This window comes from Monodelphis domestica, chromosome 6 (genome assembly GCF_027887165.1).
Source record: "Monodelphis domestica isolate mMonDom1 chromosome 6, mMonDom1.pri, whole genome shotgun sequence".
NCBI lineage: Eukaryota > Metazoa > Chordata > Mammalia > Didelphimorphia > Didelphidae > Monodelphis > Monodelphis domestica.
Genome location: NC_077232.1, coordinates 75881759 through 75900677, shown reverse-complemented (window position 1 = coordinate 75900677; position 18919 = coordinate 75881759). Strand labels below are relative to the sequence as shown.

The 18919-nt window shown below is 35.0% G+C and overlaps 1 protein-coding gene across 1 annotated transcript in view; it reads left to right on the top strand.

Annotated features, from left to right (window-relative positions):
* The window catches only part of RNF212 (ring finger protein 212), a 75012-nt gene extending 56327 nt beyond the window's left edge, over positions 1-18685 (top strand). Inside the window, exons 10-12 of the mRNA XM_007496872.3 lie at positions 10578-10641; positions 16418-16596; positions 17098-18685. Coding sequence (XP_007496934.2) covers positions 10578-10641; positions 16418-16596; positions 17098-17135 — 281 coding nt within the window. The 3' untranslated portion in view covers positions 17136-18685. The remainder of the gene's footprint in view (positions 1-10577; positions 10642-16417; positions 16597-17097) is intronic.
* Positions 18686-18919: the final 234 nt, after the last annotated feature.

Sequence of the window (18919 nt, the reverse complement as noted above, 5' to 3'; positions counted from 1 at the left end):
TAAAATAGGAAGCTCCCAAAGAAGTGCCTCCATATAGCTACCATGTTTCTGCCTACCATCTCTCTCAAGTGCACTCCTCCTCTGCCTTATTTTCTTTCTCTTCATCTTATGTTTTCCTGGAGTCCTACCTACCCCTACCCCCTTTCAAAATGCATGTCCCAAACATGCTGTGTCCTACTCACCTTGGGGTGTAAAAATTGCTAGTTTGTTTTTTTCCACTGTAATAGTAGTTCTCAATGTTTTTTGGGTCCAGGAATCCCTTTCAACAACAACAACAATATGTTGTGAACTCCCAGAGTCATTTAATATTCTACTCATAATATTTTTAGATTTATTTATTAAGTGCTATAATAACTATGAAGATTAATTTTATCCCTAAAAGCTCCAAATTAAAATGCACCTTATATAATAATAATAAAATATACTTTTTTCTGTCTAAACATTTTAAACTAAATATAAAATGATAAAACTCAATATAAAATAATTATGGGGGATATTCCAAAGGAAATTTAAAAAGCAATATAAATCCTCTCATCCTTATTCTAAGTAGCTGAAACAGTTCATATTTAATTTATTTTAACAAATTTTGTTACATATAAATAATATTTTAGTGTAATAAACTGCAATTTGAAATATCCTTAACATACTATAATAATGCTATGTAAACTTAGTTTTGATGGACTTTTTAATTTGAATAATGATGTGCAATATTTGGCTCAACAGTAGACAATCTAAAATCTAGTTTTGCATCAAATTTAATTCTATATTTTGATTTAAAACAAGAATAAAAAGAAAATGCTTCTTTACCTAAATATGGGGAGAAGTGGTAGGAAATCTTTTAAGGAAAATTTTATTCTCTTGCTGAGAGATGAAAATTATTTTTTATTTTTAGTCAAAAATTTATAGCACTATAAATTTTGAATGATATGTGTAGTCCAAAATCCAATGATAATGTCAGTTTTCTTTTTCATCCATTGTCACTTCAGCAACCAGATCATAAAAAACATATCAAATGAATTGTGAAACCAATTTAATTTATTAGAAATTTCTGGAGCATATTCATTGGAAGTCACTTCTAAAAATTTCAATAATCATGCATGTCTTTCTTGACAACCTGATTCAAGGACAGAGATTACTGTTTCCAATTGTTATTCTCAAATTTTAGTTTCTTAATCCTACTTTTTTAACTTGAACATTGTAATAGGATGTTTGTTAATTAAAAGTTTATTAAGAGTTGATTAGGAAATAGGATTGATTGCAATAAATATAGAAATTTGAGAAAGATGGATTTCTTTAAGTCAAAATAGAATTTTCAAGAGAGGATCATGGGAAATAAAAAGAATTTCTCAGAGGTTCTTGAAAAGGACAGTTAGACCAATGAACTGCCACTCTTGGTCTGTCCTGACTCAAGGAAGGAGGTCAAAGTTTTTTTGACTCAGAGAGTTAGAAGTTGGAGAAGATCTGGTGAATTTTCTACTTGAGAAATATCCAAGGAAAAAGGAAGAAGATTGTGGTAGCAGAAGAGAGTAAAGCTGTGAAGATTCTGACTAGCTGTTTTCTCATCTAAACAGCAGAAAAGAAATTGAATCTTTCTCATTATGATAAATTATATTTTTTAATTTTAGGGTAGAAAGTTAGAATTGGGTTAATAGACAGATAGGAAGGTAAGTTAACCTTGATTTTTATCAAGGAGAAGCAGGTTCTTGCGAATCTTAAGTTGAGGTTTGGGTACAGTTAGAAAATTTAGATTTAGGGTAAATATTATTCTTAATTATTTTCTTTTTCCCTTTTCCCTAAATTTTAATATTTCCAATAAATATTTTATGTAACCTGGCCTGAGCCGGAACTTTTTTAGACTGCTTGGGAAGCCATCTTTCCCAATGGTCAAACCAATAGCCTGTCTATATAGGACACAATTATTGGTAATACTATACAAATACCAATAATTTATAAGGGTTAGAAAACCCTTTCAACAACATTAAAGGTTTATATTTGCACCCTATAAGGATGTTTTGAATTCATTACCTTTTTAAAAAGATCTCTGCTGCATGTGCTAATCTTCAGTCATATCATGCTACTTATACACTAATTAAGGTAAAAAGGATGATGGTTGGTGAAGGTGACAACTAACTCATCTAAATGTAACATGTTTTCTCTCTATATCTTTGCATAAAATGATAAATGATCAAGATCAGGTCTTGATTTTATACAATCAGTTATGTTGGCAATATCAACAACTAGTTAGCGGCATCAAATAATCCTAGTTGTGGCAGTTTCTTTGATGCCAGTGCTTGTTTGTGTGTGCTGCAACATGTCCATACTATTATTTGCATTAATTTTTTAATACATGAAACAGAACCCCCTAAATTTCCAGCTCATCAATTTTGCTCCATCTATACACATTTCCAAAGCAAGAGGACCAAATCTGTTTTCCTTTGAAGTGCGAATTAGGTTTAAAATGCCTCCCCTTTGCCTAACTGATGGCAGAAACAGCATATCTTCCTCTATTTTACCATCTTGCAAATTATATCTTAAAATATAAAATATAATTTGAAATTGCTAGGTTACAAACATCAGCTATCTCATCTAATTGCAAAGCATTCTTTTTGGAGGTCTTCAATAACTGTTTCAATATCTTTGGCTATATCACATATCCTATAAGACACTGTACTGTCAGAAATGTGTACTGTCTTTAATATTTTAATGCAGTATTATCCAAACATATGTTTTGGCATACATTAGCATTAAATTTTTCTTTAATAGTATGAGCTTCCTTTTTTTTTGCTATTTAATAACTTAATAAATGTGTTTTCAGTTGCTTTTTCTGCTTGTTTTAAGTCACAAAAATAAATCAATATTGTGTATTTTGAAATCTTGTTATTTCCACTTGAAAAAACCAAGAGGCTTATCAACATTGCTTTCATCTTTTAATTGTAAATTTTAAGACAGAAGAAAAGATTTTGAGCTGCTATATGCAAGAATTCCACAAATTGTACATTGTGATCTTAGACATTCAGTATTTCCAAAGAATGAGGAACCAAACTTAATGTATTCTTCATTATATTTCCTTTTTTTTAACCCTTACCTTCCATTTTAGAATCAATAAGTAATGTGAATTTAGTGACTTGCCCAGAGTCACACAACTGGGGAGTGTCTAAAGCCATATTTGAATCTAGGACTTCCCCATCTCTAGGCCTGACTCTCATCCACTGAATCCCCTAGCTGCCTCTAGTAGCAGTAGGGGCTAAGCAATTGGGGTTAAGTGACTTGCCCTGAATACACAGCTAGAACAAGTCAGAGGCCAAATTTGAACCTAAGACCTCCCATCTTCAGGTTTGGCTCTTTACCTACTCATCCACCTAGTTTCTTTTTGTATTTCCTCTCTATTGCTCTCAATGTAATTCATGTATCTCAAACAACCTTGTGTATTTTGGAATGATGACATCTTTTGACTTTACTAATTTTCCAGTTTTAATATGCTGAATCCAAATGAGTATTTTGACATTCTTCATTAACACATCTTTAAGCATTCTTTTAAATATTTTATGGTGGTTGCTGGAATCTCAGGGTGAGGGCTCCAGCCTAGAGGGAATGTCTTGCTGCCACAGCTGCACCAGGCTCAGGGCTCTAACCACAGCCAGTAGGGAGGCAGTTGGAGGAGAGGAACAGAGGGGAGGGTAGCCTAGTCACAGCCACTACTTTCCATCTTGGGCCTCCACTTCTTGAGGTTTTGGCCTCAGTGAACATCCGGCTCCATATAGATCAGATCTTCCCCTGCTTAATCTAGTCTATCAATAGGGCAGATAAAAAGCCTTCAGAGGATAGGTAAGCTCAATCTCCAACACCCTTCCCCCCACCAACTGTGACTATGTGCTCAGAGCCCTCGGAAGAATCCTGCTGACTTGGATACCAGGGCAAAGGCTGCAAGTAGACAGAATACCTTGATAATAGGGGGAATCAGCTCCCTTCAGCCTCTACACCTTCAGGTTCTGCTACCAGCTGGGAAAAATCTGACCTCAGGGCTCATTAATACTCCATCAGCCTAATCTAATCAATCAGCAGAGCAGAGAAGAAGCTACTTCAGGATAGAATAGCCCAAACCCCACAGATTCAGCAAATAATCAGAGGAGCAAGATTACAGCCAATGACAGGGGACAAAGAAGGAAAAAACATGAGTAAACAACAGAAAAAGAAAAAATCAATCAACAGCTTCTATCCAGATAATGAACAAAGAGAAAATGGAACAGAGGAAGACCAAGGAACACCAAGCAAAAACACAGAAACTCCAGCAAATTGGACTCAGGCTTTGAAAAAAACTCAAAACACAATTTGAAAAACAATTAAGAGAGGCTGAAGACAATTGGGAAAAGAACTTAAAAAGCAAGATAAGTCATCTGGAAATAGAGGCACATGAACTAAAACAAAGTAATAATGTCTTGAAAGCCAGAATTGACCAGCTTGAAAACAGGGCAAAGTGAAAAACTTACAAAGAAAAACAGACCAGAAGGAGAAGAATGATCAAAAAACCAGGAATGAAATTCAGTCTTTAAAAACTAGAAGCAAATGACTTCACAAGGCAGCAAGAATCTATAAAACAAAATCAAAAGAATGAAAAATTGAGGAAAATGTGAAACACCTCATTGATAAAATGACCGATCTAGAAAATATATCCAGAAGAGACAGTTTAAGAATTATTGGGCTACTGGAAAAACATGACAAAAGAAAAAGCTTGAACATCATTCTACAGGAAATTATCCAAGAAAATTGCCCCAATATTCTTGGGAAGAAGAGGGGAAAGTGGAGATTGAAAGAATCCACAGATCACCTCCTGCATTTAATCCCCAATTGACAATGCCCAGGAATGTTATAGCCAAATTCAAGAACTACCAGACCAAGGAAAAGATACTACAAGCTGCTAAGAAGAAATCATTCAGATATCATGGAACCACAGTTAAGATAACACAGGACCTGGCTGTATCCACATTGAAGGACTGAAAGGTGTAGAATATGATATTCTGGAAAGCAAGGGAACTGAGTTCACAACCAAGAATCAACTACCCAGAAAAACTGATTATATTATTGGAGGGAAAAGTATGGTCATTTAATAAAATAGAAGACTTCCAAGCATTCCTAAAGGCAAGATCTGACTTAAATAGAAAATTCGATGCCCAAGCACAGAACTGAAGAGAATCACCAAAAGATAATTAAGGAAGGGGGGGGGGAACCCAACTTTTTTAAGGGACCCAATAAGTTCAAATGATTTGTATTCCTGTAAAAAAAGATATTGGTAACTCTTAAAAATTGTTATCATTAGGGTAGGTAGAAGAAGTATACTAAGAGGATACAGTGACAAATTGTATAGGATGATATGTCGAAAAATGTGTAAAAAATACAGGTAAAAAAGAGGATAATACTAAGAGAAATGGGAAAGGAGATAAAATGGGGTAAATATATATTGCACAAAGAAGTTCATGGGGGGAGGTGGGGAGAAGACCAATACAATGGAAGGATGAAAGAAGTTGAAGATAGTCTCCAAGAAAATTTTAATTATTACAGTGGGAAGGGTCAGAAACATTCAAACGGAAGGAAAACTTCCAACTCTAAATTCAATTATCATCATCATCAACAACATTATCAACAACAACATCATCATCATCATCAATGACATCATCAACAGCAACCTTATCAACATTACCATCATCAACAACAACATCAATATAATTACCAACAAAATCATCAACATCAATGTCATCATCATCAACATCAACAACATCAACATTATCAACATCACCATCCTCTTCGTCATCATCATCAACAACATCTATGTCATCAACATCAGCATCATCATTGTCAACATCAACATTTAACCACTGAGATTTAAATTTAATTTTTTACACCATCCATCTTTTCCTGGCCCAGGAAAGATTTTTGCTGGGTGGCCTAACTTAATAGCATACTATGTGGAGCACTGAATGAGAGCCAAATAACCTAAATTCTAGACTTGAGTGCCACTGATGTGTCCTTTGGGGATAAAAAGAAAGCCTTCTTTTTCCTGGACTCAGTTTCTTAATTTATGTATGAGTTAAGCTTACCTGTATGAGTTAAGCTTACCTGGACTCTGCATTAAGTTAATTAAATAAAAGAATAAACCAGGTGTAAACAAGAAAAAAATAATTATTTTATATTAATATATTCTTATCAACTATGTTAACTGGATTTAATTATAGAAAACGTCTTAGGATGAGTCACTTTTTTATATTTAACATTTGAAAAACCATTTCACAGTTTGACACAGTATTAAAAAAATAATAAAATATCTTCCCTTCTTTCTTGGAATCCATACTAAGTATTGGTTCCAAGGCAGAAGAGTGGTAAGGGCTAGGCAATTGGGGTTACATAACTCGCCCAGGGTCACAAAGTTAGGAAGTATCTAAAATCAGTTTGACCTCCTGTCTCTAGTCCTGGCTTTCTATCCAGGAAACCATCTAGCTTCCCCAAAAGAGTAGTTTTTAAAAATAATCAAATAAATGTGTCGGTATGCAGTTTCATTGAAACTGCATACCGACACATTTATTTGTGGAGAGCTTAGGGCAGCTCTCCAGCCTCTGACCCTCACCTGACACCCAGCTCTCACTTGTGGCTCCCAGTAGCTGCTATCATGCGGCAGCGGCCACACCCCGGGCAATGGCTTCGACAGGCCAGCTAAACCTTGTGAGGGTAGCCATCGGGTCATAGACCCCTGGTGAACCAAGGCTTTGCTCACCCAGCATGTGAAGACTGCTTCGGTTGAACAGATGGAAGAAACCAATAAGAAGGTTCAACAGCTGAGATGGCGACGCAGCAAAGCACTGTGGAGTGCTTAGGGTGTGTTGGAGCACAAAAGACAACACGGCCATCCAATGCAGCTGAGGAAGTCTCCAGGTGTAATGATTTTTCGTGCCACTGGAGCCAGGCTTCCAGTGCCGAGAGAGTGGGACTGTCTCTGTGCAACGACTTTTCCACTTAAATCTCCTTCACGCACAAGTGTCTTTCTGCACACTCAGTTCTGTATATATTGAGATATGAGACCTTTATCAGAGACACTCTCAGCATTTTTTTCATACACTTCTACTTTCTATCTAGCAATCCATGCGGACTGTTATAAACTTAAAAATAAAAGTAAAATATTCCTATACACCATAGATGAAAACGCACAAAGACAATCGTTATCCTTGGTTACCAAGAGACTACTAATATAGTATATTGCTCTATTTCCACATGGTTCTGATTTTTTTCTGCTTAGTCTTTTTGCAACTTATTCATTCAAAACAGTTGAGAGATCATGATTTTTCAGTTTGCATCAATTAAAAATTAAATTTGTATGGATCAATATCATATGTAAAAATGTGTTATACTCTAATTATCTGAGAGTTTCTTTACGTTCTTAGTATTTTATTATTATCATTAATAATAGTCTTTTTGGAATAAAAGGGGTTTTATTAGCTCATTTCAATAAATTAATGATAAATTTAAAAATATATTTTTTGTTTTTCCCAGTTACATGTAAAGACAATTTTAACATAGTTTTCTAAAATTTAGAGTTCCAAATTCTCTCCCTCCTTCCTTTCCCCCTCCCTGAAATGGTAAGCAATTTGATAGAAGATACACATGTGATATCATGCACACATTTCCATATTAATCATGTTGTAGAAGAAAACATATTAAAAAACCATTAAGAAAATATTGTGAAGAATAGTATGCTTCAATATGCATTCACACGTCATCAGTTCATTCTCTGGAGGTGGAAATTATTTTTCATCATAAGTCCTTCAGAGCTGTCTTAGATCATTGTATTGCTAAGAATAGCTACATAATTCACAGTCAATCATCATACAATATTGCTGTGACTATGTATAGTGTTCTGGTTCTACTAGCTTCACTTTGTATCAGTCATGCAAGTCTTTCTAGGTTTTTTCTGAAATCATCCTGCTCAGCATTCTTAAAGCACAATAGTATTCCATCACAATCATATACCACAACCTGTTTAGTCATTCCCTAATTGCTGAATATCCCTTCAATTTCCAATTTTTTGCCACCACAAAAAATACTGCTATATTTTTGTATACATAGGTCCTTTCTTCTTTTGTTGGATCTCTTTTGGATACACATCTAATAGTAATATTGCTAGGTCAAAGGGTATGCATAATTTTATAGCCCTTTGGCCATAGCTCCAGACTACCCTTCATTCTTTGAATGGTTGTATCAGTTCACAACTCTACCAATAATGCATTAATATGTCAATTTTCCTACATCTCCTCCAACTTTTATCACTTTCCTTTTCTGCCTTACTAGTCAGTCTGGTAGGTGTGAGGTGTCACCTCAGAGTTGTTTTAATTTGCATTTCTCTAATCAGTACTAATTTAGAGCATTTTTTTTCATATGACTATGGATAGTTTTGATTTCTTCCTTTGAACTCTCTGTTCATAGCCTTTGACCATTTATCATTTGAGGAATGACTTATATTCCTATAGATTTGATTCAGTTCTGTATATATTGAGATATGAGACCTTTATCAGAGACACTTTCAGCATTTTTTTCATACACTTCTACTTTCTATCTAGCAATCTGTGGGGACTGTTATAAACTAAAAAATAAAAGTAAAATATTCCTATAAAATTTCAGTCTTTATATTCAATCCTTGTTAAATACATATTAATTCGGGGGCAGCTGGGTAGCTTAGTGGATTGAGAGCTAGCCCTAGAGACGGGAGGTCCTAGGTTCAAATCTGGCCTCAGACACTTCCCAGCTGTGTGACCCTGGGCAAGTCACTTGACCCCCATTGCCTAGCCCTTACCACTCTTCTGCCTTGGAGCCAATACACAGTATTGACTCCAAGACGGAAGGTAAGGGTTTTAAAAAAAAAATACATATTAATTCCAGGCCATTACAATTGATGTAAATGTGTATTCCTACTAGCAACTATGCCATTCCAATAGGTAGTTATCAGGACACTTCTGTAATTAAACACTACTGTTAAGTGAGCATGGCCTCTAGAATATATGACTTAATTAGTCCACAAAAATGAGCAGTTAGTTACAATATAAAGGATTTACTTTTCTACTGGTTAATGATAAATATTGTATAAAGTGATAAATGTACCCAAAGTTCAGTTATATATGTACTTTACCTTCATAAGAAAAGAATCTCTCCAGTTTTAACCTTTTTCTCTTCTATCACTGCCACATGTTATATTCTCACAAAAATTCTAATGAAAGACGTATCAATATCACTATCTAGATAGAAAAAAATAGTAACATAAACAGAGAATAAGTTTAAATTGAAAAACAGCCTTATTACTGCAGTGAGAGGCAGTTAGGTCTGTTTCTGCCAAGCTTTGTGTTGTGTTGTGTTGATCCATGATGGTTTTAAGATGGTTTGTAATGCACAAATACAACAATCATAGTTTTTGTGATTTCACAACTGATATGGCCCTACTACGGGTCGTGGGGAATAAAGGTGAGTGTACAGGATGCAAAAGAGGTCATGCACATGCTTTGGACCATCTTTTGGGTGTCAGTTTGTATCAAATTTATCAAATCCTTATGATGTTTTGGAAACAATTTGATAATATATTTGGGAAACTGTAAGAACACATTAAGTTTCAGAGTGGTCAGGATTTGATAAATTGCTACAAGAACACCAAAGTTGTTGTGCTTATGATGTGCTTATGTGATTGTTTTAGATCACTGCAGAAACCTACAATGCTTCGAACATGCACATTGTTATCACAAATATATACTATATTGTAACATCATTGGATAATTGTTTACTGTTTAAGAATCCATTAAAGAATTTTTAGCATGACCTCCTTTGGACCATCAAAAATCCCTTTGTGGTGGTGGTAGTGCTATGTTTGTTTACAAACAACTACACTATTGAAATTTCAGATTCAGATAAAAACAAAAAAAAATAGCTTGTGGTAAAGCCCTTTACAAGTTTGTAAATGCCTCATGGATATTATTTTAGTTGCTTCTCACAACAACCTTGTAAGATAGTAGTGTAAGAACAGGATCAGAGATCTTAGAATAAGATTATTTAGAGCTAGGAGGGAGCACCGATTTATTAGCTGTACCTTCTTATTTAACAGATAAAAAACTAAGGCCTTGAGAAGGATAGGACTAAACCTGAGGTCATTTATATAGAAAATAGCAGAGTTAAATTTTGAAACTAATTCTAGTGATTTCACATGTAATTCTCCAATACCACACTGTATCTATAAGCTTTACATTTTCTAAAGCAAGAGAGCCAGGACTTGACCTCAGATTTTCTGAATGGATGCATATATACATATGTTCTTAATACATGTGTATATGCACAGTTCATGCCTATTTAAATACATTCAACTGTATGTTTGCCTTAGGAGTTGGATGTTTGTACATTGTGGGGCAAAAAAAATGTGTTTCAAACATTAATGTATTAAGTAAGTTTTATGAGGAAAAAATGAAAAAACTGAAGTAGACCCAGAACAAATTGTTTATTTTCCTAAGAAGTGCCTTATTGAAGCAAAAAGTATAATATTTTAAAACATTTTTCCACAGGAAGTGTTTCTTACAGAGGGCCCCAGCTAGTTGGACTTACTGCAAGTCAGAATACCATATCAAGGTCTGTATGTTGATTTATGTGTACAGTATGGTTTTAAGAAGGAAGATATGCTATATAGTTAATGTTATCTGGTAATGGATTAATTGTTAGGAAATTGTTTATTCTATATTTTTCTTTATTGAATATATTGTAATATCTAGTTTTATTTGTTGATTCTTATGGTGTTAAGAAATATGGAGGGGACAGTGAGGTAACTCAGTGGATTGAGAGCCATGCCTAGAGACAGGAGGTCCTAGGTTCAAATCTGGCTTCCCAGATACTTCCCAGCTATGTAACCCTGGGCAAGTCACTTGACCCCCATTGCCTAGCCCTTAGCACTCTTCTGCCTTGGAACCAATACACAGTATTGATTCCAAGACAGAAGGTAAGGGTTTATATATATATATATAATAATATATATATATATATAAAGAAATATGGAATCATTATCTTGTAACTTTAAGGTCCACTATGCTGAATGAGGAATATTTTTATTATGTGTGTAATCATCAAAAAAATGTATCAAAATAAGAATTTCCATTGTGGCATCTTAGGAAATTAGAAAGATTAAAAAGCTTTTCAAAGTAAACATGGAAGTTGAGCACCTTTGCTCATTTAAAATTTCAATTCATCCAGAACTATGATTCTGATCCTGATTCTTTCTTTCCTTTATTTGTTTTTTGGTACCATTAGGTTTGATAGCTCAATCAATAAAGATATTCCATCCACTTTGGAAATATTGTTTTTTGTAACTCAGCTCCATTTTCATCTAGAATCAAATATAAAATCCTTTGGTTTTTAAAAGCCCTTCACAATATGGCCCTCATCTCCCATTGCAACCTGTTAAATGATTGCACTGCCTACTCTCTTTAGTGAAAATCAAATCAGCCTTATATTATCTCATGTTAATACTCTGGTTTTGTGTCCCATCTCTCTGCCTTTTAACTGCTTTTCTCCCATTCCTAGAATATACTCACTCCTTAATTTTGCTGCTTAGAGTTCTTTACTTCTTTCAAAACTCAGCTTAGACACCATCTGCTTTGGGAGATCTCTAGCACTGCTATGGAGGCCCTGGCCTTCAAAATACTTCGTCTTTGTTTGGTCTGTTTTTATACACAAATATGTTCTCTCCCTCAACGGGATATGCAATCTTGGAGAACACAGAAGACTGGCTACCTATCCAGTTTTATCTAGTCCTATTTCTCTCCCCATATGTAAAATATGGAACCAGAATGTTCTCCAGCTCTTATTCTGACCTTCCTCTCCTGTCTCCAAACTTTTATTTACATCTTTTCCCAAGTCTGGAATGAACTTCCCCCTCCTCTTATTTTCCCACTGTTCCCCTCACTCTCCCTTTAAGATTCCACTCAGATGTGCCCTTTTCTATGAATCTTTCCCTCCCTTTCCAGTTTACAGGGCTCTCTTATTAGATTTCTGATAGGTTTTTTTTTACTTCCACTTTTTTTAGCCACTCTCTTTTCTTCACTGTAACATAGTTATTGTGTCCTTCTCATTAAATTATAAGTTCCTTGAGAGCATGTTTGTTGTTTATCCTCTGTCCTTGTATTTCTCAAGTTTAGCACAATGTTTGCTTCCTAGAGATAGGTCAAGGATTTCATTGGTAGGCAGAATTCACAGATAAGAAGATGCCCTCTGCCTCTGTAAACACTCTTCTTCTCTACCACTTAAAATCTTAGAGCTGTCTGGAGCAGGGCTGTCAAACACAAGAAGAAATAGGAGCCACTGAACTGTCCCTGAGGATTCCTATAGAAGCATATTGTCTTAGAAACCCGTGTGTGTGTGTGTGTGTGTGTGTGTGTGTGTGTGTGTGTGTGTGAGACAGATAGAACTAGAATAACTATATTTATATATGTAACTGTAGTATAGAAGTAACTAGAAGTAAAGATGATTACAATTAAGTCATGTGCACATTATAGTCAGGAGACTTAATTTGACTCTGCCTACAGAAATGCTCCTGAAGTACTGAGAAGAGAAAGGGACTTTACCCCAGATCTCACAACCAATAGGTGACAGAGGCATGATTGGAATCCAGGTCCTCCTGGCTTAAGGCCAGGATATCCCTTAGGATATCTCATATAGGATATGAATTAAATTGAATTAAATCAGCATTCCTGGATAGACTTTATATTTGTTACTTTTATTTCTTATTTTTTGTTCCCATTTTTGGATGGGCTGGACCTATGTGGTATGGGGAAAAGGCACTGAGTTTGGAGAGGAATTGGGTTCACATACTACCTCTCCTCCCTACTTGCTGCCTCTGTGACTTTGGATGAGTAAGTCCTCAACTGTGAAGGGGAGAAGAGAAAACAATGACTTCAGAGGTCTCTTCCAGCTCCACATTATATTGATGATATGAAATTGACCATTAATAATGACCTTTTAGGTTAGGCCATTCTCCCAATAATCAAACTACTCAGTTTTACTGTCAAATATCCTGCACATCTCCATCTTTTCCAGAGAAAAGGACATAAGAGTTCTGCCAAAGGCTTTGTTAAAATCTAGGTGAATTCTGCTGCCAGGATTCTTTTTTTTCTGTCAGTCTAATAACACTATCAAAAACAGGAAGGATGGTTAGGCTGGCATGACTGACTAGCACAGAACAGGTACTTAATCAGTGCTTACTTGATTGCTTCACTTGTTCTTGGTGAAGCTGGGCCAGCTTTGTCTGTAGTCTAGCCATGCCTGCTCACATTTTGTACATATTTATTTAAAATCTGGATCTGGGGCTTTGCACTCATCACTGTTAAATTTCATTTGCCCCTTTTAGTCATATAGGAATGAGAACAATTAGAAGCAAGCCAAATTCAGCTTTCAAGGGTATGAGCAAGTCTCATTGTTCTCTTGGGAGCTATACATATTCACAGATGGTATGAAACTGGGAAGGACAGTCACATTGAGGGAAAGAGGCCAGATCCCAATTAATTCAACAGATGAGAAGGTTGCATTGAATATTAATAAATTATAATATTTATTAAGGACAAATGGAATATCCTCACTTGTATTCCTAAAAATTAACTTCATGAGGACAAAATGAGAAATGAATAGCCTGAGAGCAGTTTGTGTAAAACAGAGTTTGGTGTTGTGCTGAAAGGAATAAAGAACTGGAACAATTCCATGTGAACTAGAAAGACCTCCAGGAACTGATGCAGAGTGAAAGGAGCAGAACCAGGAGACCATTGGACACAGAGACTTGATACATTGTGGTACAATTGAATGCAATGGACTTCTCTCCTAGCAGTGATACAACAATTTGGGACAATCCAGAGGAACTTGGGAGAAAGAACACTGTCCACATCCAGAGAAAGAACTGTGGGAGTAGAAATGCAGAAGAAAAACATAGGATCAGTCATGTGGTTCAGTGGGGAATATGATTGGGGTTTTGATGTTAAAGAATCACTCTACTGCAAATATGAATAACATGGAAATAGGTATTGAACAATGATACATGTATATAACCCAGTGGAATTTTGTGTCAGCTCCAGGAGCAGGGAGGGAAGGTGGGGAGGGGGAGGGAATTATGAATCATGTAACTATCAAAAAAGCTTCTAAATAAATAAATAAAAGATCTTGGTGAACTTTAAGCTCTTTGTGAGATAATAATGTAAAAGAGGGGCAAAAAAAGCACTTTAGTGAAAGAGCTATGCTGACCAGGCCTTGGAAAATGTTAGCTTCTCTTTATTCTGCCCTGACCTCACACACCATCTTATATTCTGCATGGCATATTTAGTTTGGACTTTGATAAATTGGAGCAACCCCTGCTGGAAACCAGAAAGCTCAGTGAATGATCCTGAACTTCACATGCGAGGATTTGATGACACAGAACTTGGAAAACAGAAACCATAAGGGACACACACGTGATGCTTCAAGAAGGGATTAGATTTGTTCTGCCTGGCTTTAGAGAGAACAACTAGGACCAATGGATTGAAATTTCGGAGGATTATTATTAGGTTGTGATAGGATAAGAATTTAATTAGCTAATTAACCTAGTTAGAAGTAAGGATTTAGAGTAGAGAAAGATTTTTACATTTTACCTTGGCTCCTTTAAGCAGAGAAGGAAAGAATTATCTGTGGGTGACTTTAAGAGAATTGCATGATAGGAAAGACATTTAGAGAACTGATGACTCTGGAGCTTCCTTGCTTGGAGTAGGTGGCTGGAGAGTTGGCTCTGATAAATCTCTGAAGGATTTTATTAAGAGTTAACTTTGGAAAAGTCAAGAAACATCTTTTCATCAAAAGAAGATTGAAGTGAGTGGTTTTTGTTTTTTTTTTCTCTGAGAGAGAGAGAAAAGTGGCCAAAGGGGGTGCCCTTGAGCCGCATCAGTTTCAGGCACCCTGCTATGAGAAGAGACCAATCCCAGCTATCATTAGTTGACAATTAGTTTGAGGAAGCTGGTAAATTTTATACATAATTTAAGGAGAAGTATACAAATTTAAGATCATCTATTAGAATAGCTTTAGTTAAATACATTTAATCTTTAGCTAGTAAGAATAGATCAGTATAAATTCACCCCGATGAACATGAAGCTGTCCCTTGTGGGACAGTGGAGTTTGGGGTTATATTTAGAAATCTTAGAATTAGGATGAGTTTTCCTGCTTTATCTCTACCTCCTTTATCCTGTCCCTGCCTCTCCTGATAGTGAATAATAAATAATGTTGGATTAAGCTGTATCCAGCAAATTTATCAGCCACCTTCAACCAGAGTTCCCCAACAGCATTAGTCTATCAGTATCAACTGGTCATCAATATTAATATCTCAATAAGATCAAATTTATAAATAACAGCTGAATGTAAAGAAAAACTTCATAACACTTAAGAACTCCCTAAAAGTGGAATAGGCTGCTGGGGATAATGTATCCTCTAAACAAAAACTTATATCCTTTTGTTTGAGGATGTTGTAAAGGGGATCTCAGATGTAGATTGAACTTGATGGCCTCTGAGGTCTCTTCCAACCCTGAACATCACTTTTATATAATATTTAATATCTTGTCTTCCCAAATGGTACATGTGCTTTCTTTTCTTTTTGGTTTTCTACTTTTTATCAACATATGAATAAACTCAGAATTCAGTTATCTCCCTCTACAGAGGTATAAAAGTTTCACATTCTTATTCTAATCTTTAAAAGTTTATTGTGATGTTATGGTACTGTGTTATATATTTATTTGAGAATAAGAAGAAAATGATCAAGCTGATTGATTTTTAATTGTCTGATTTAAGACCCTGGACAGTAAATTACTTAACCATTCAGTGATCTAGGCAATTTTTTAAGTCTGAAAGTTGCAGAGAAGATACAGACTTTGCTTTATTAGAGGGGATTTCCTCATTGGGGAATTCTCTGTCACTGAAATCATAGGCCCAGTTCTTGTCCCCTATTACAAGGGGACAAACTTTCTGTTATTTGTGAGATAACTTTTAGCACATTCTTCTGTGCCTCAGATTTTCATATAATATGCCTCCTAGTTTATGTGCATCATTAGTAAAAGAAATATTTTCTTTTTTAAAACTAATTTCCTGTATCTTAATGTAATAACATGTGTGTTAATAGTAATTTTATATGTCTGTTTATTATCTGTAGATAAATTATGCACTCATATAAATAATGTCATATTAAACTTTTAAAATGTGAGGAAGGTAAATCTGCTGGCAAAAGTAACATTTAAAAACAGACAAAAGATTTGGGTTCCCTACATTTATTTCATTGTTAATATTCATAAGCAATAGCTGAAGATGATGTTGTTAAAAGAAATATGTTAATGGTTATATTGCGTTGTGTTCATAGGACTCCACCATCACAAATTCCTTATAATGGACATGTTCTGTCATCCTCCTTGCAAAGTAGAACAGGAACATGGGATTCTTCTGGCTTCAGAATTCCTCAGTTTACACCTCCTCCATCTCAATCCTCAGTGCCAAGACAGCCAATTAGCATATCCAATCTTCTACAGAGGCAATGTTTAGGCAAGTGAATGATCTAATTTAAAAAATTAATTAACTAGGAAAGTACTTTAGTTCTTGTAAGATAGAATATTAATTCACTTACATTTAAGAGTTGTATTTATGAGAGAATTTATTTTAAAGAAAGCTAAGCTATCAGTTAAAAAAACATGAATTTTCATAGAAATGGTATTTTTAATCCTTCATGCAGATAATGGAGCTAAAAAATACATTATTGATTCTTCATGAAAGTCTTTTTTAAAAAAATACTTTGGTTTTCTACTGTGCCTTAGGAAAGGGAAATCTGAATTTTTAAAATGCATGTTCCAGAGTTTTTCCTATACTTTCCTAGAGAGAATGTTTATTCGAATTCATAGAAACTTCTTTTATTTCTATTCTCTTCAACTACATAAAGTTCCAAACATGCTTTAAGTGAATCTGTGTTTTTATGTATACTTATTATCTAAAATGCATTTGGATGTAGACAGATGGATATACTTCATATATGCTTATTCTTTTTTATAGGATCTAATCTTCTTGGAGGAAACACAGTAGCAAGATGAGTGTGGCTTTGTGGTGATTGTTTTCCATTAATTTTCAGGTGGATCCCTCTATCAACATTTGTCCATTATTATCTATTAACTATTAGCAATTGAGTGTTATACCTTTTTTGATGCTATAATTAAGTGGATAGTATCATTGAATAAAGAATTTTTTCCATATTTCTTACAAAAGCAAATTTCTTTTTTTAAAAACCTTTGTGCAGAGTAAAATTATACTCCCTTAAAGTATTAGCCTTAGGGAAAGAGGCTTTTATTGTCCAGATAACAGCTTAGGTTTTACATTATAGGCTTACCTTACAGACTTTCTGTGTGTTTTTCATTTTGAAGAAACATCATCTGATCTATAGTATATGTGGATACATGTAATAATGAATTAGTTGTACTGTTATATGATGATTCATAAAAATATGGATAACCACTTAAAATTAACCATTTTGTATATTCAGAATTCCTATTGGAGACACATTTCCCCCCATTATTTAGTACATAAGCCTATTTGTGTACTGTTGTTGGTATATAGCTGAGAAACTGAGTATCAGACCAGTTAGAGAGTGAACCTTAGTTCAAGTGACTGGAAGAACCTTGGTGTACTACTTAATTTCTCAGTGCAACTCTATATTGCATAGCAGTTGCCAGTCTGCATTAAGAAAGGGAGTTAGTTTCCTTCCTGGGAGTTCTCCATATTAATGGAATCAGAGGTTTAGTCCTCAAACATAAAGCTCTATATTGATAATATTGGTGGGTTTCCTTCCTCTGTGAGATCTATGTTTTGTAATTTTTATTACACCTGGTCTATACTATAGAATTTTAAAAGTGTTGATCAAACTATTTAACTGTTAAAAAGGTGGTATTTTAATTTCATCAGTTAGCCAAGGAAATATTCATGTTTAACAATCGACAGTTTTGGAGCATTTCTGAGTCACTAGTTCAACAAAATGAATAGAAAGAAAAATAGTATAAAACGCAAATAGCCCATGTTTGGCATCATCATCCCTACTAATGTCTTAATGCTTAAAAAATGTTATCCTATACAACACACACCAACAGATCTGTCCATAACAAGACAACAAAACCAACAGTCAAGAAAGTCTAAAGAAAAAGTTATTTCTAAAAGAAACTATATTTCCCTTCTCTAAAGTGGTTGAGTCTTCTCCAAACTTGTTAGCAACTAAGATAACTACAAAGCCCTGAAATAAGGTCTAAACAAAGCAAGGCTGGCTGGTCAGGGCACCCAGAAACACAATAGTGACATAATGCTGGCTGGTGGGAAAAATCCAAGGCAGGCCTAGGTTGAAAGGAGGGGCAAATAGGGAGAAGGGAAAAAGAGAAAAAGAAGGTGAACATTGACCTAGTATAGTGTCTGTCATGGAGGCACTTAATAAAATACTTGTTGACTGATTAGTGTGCCTGTCTTTCTATGACTCTTCAAACAGTAAATATTCCTGTTTTTCATCATCTTTGTTAATTTTCTGGTTGTAATAAGACACATAGTAGGTGCTTAATAAATTTTTATTTACTGACTCTAAAATGAAAAAACAAAATTATTGTCAGAAGAGCCAGGTTCAGAGCTCTAGCACAAGCCTACTGTAAGGCTCTGAGCCCCCAGCATAAGGTAGCCTATGGTGTATCTGGCCACTTAAGTCTGTGGTGAGACCCTAAGCCAGGGGTCCTCAAACTTTTTACACAGGGGTCCAGGTCACTGTCCCCCAGACTATTGGAGGGCTGGACTATTAAAAAAAACTACAAACAAATCCCCAGGTAGCAGTATATACAGTGTGGAATCC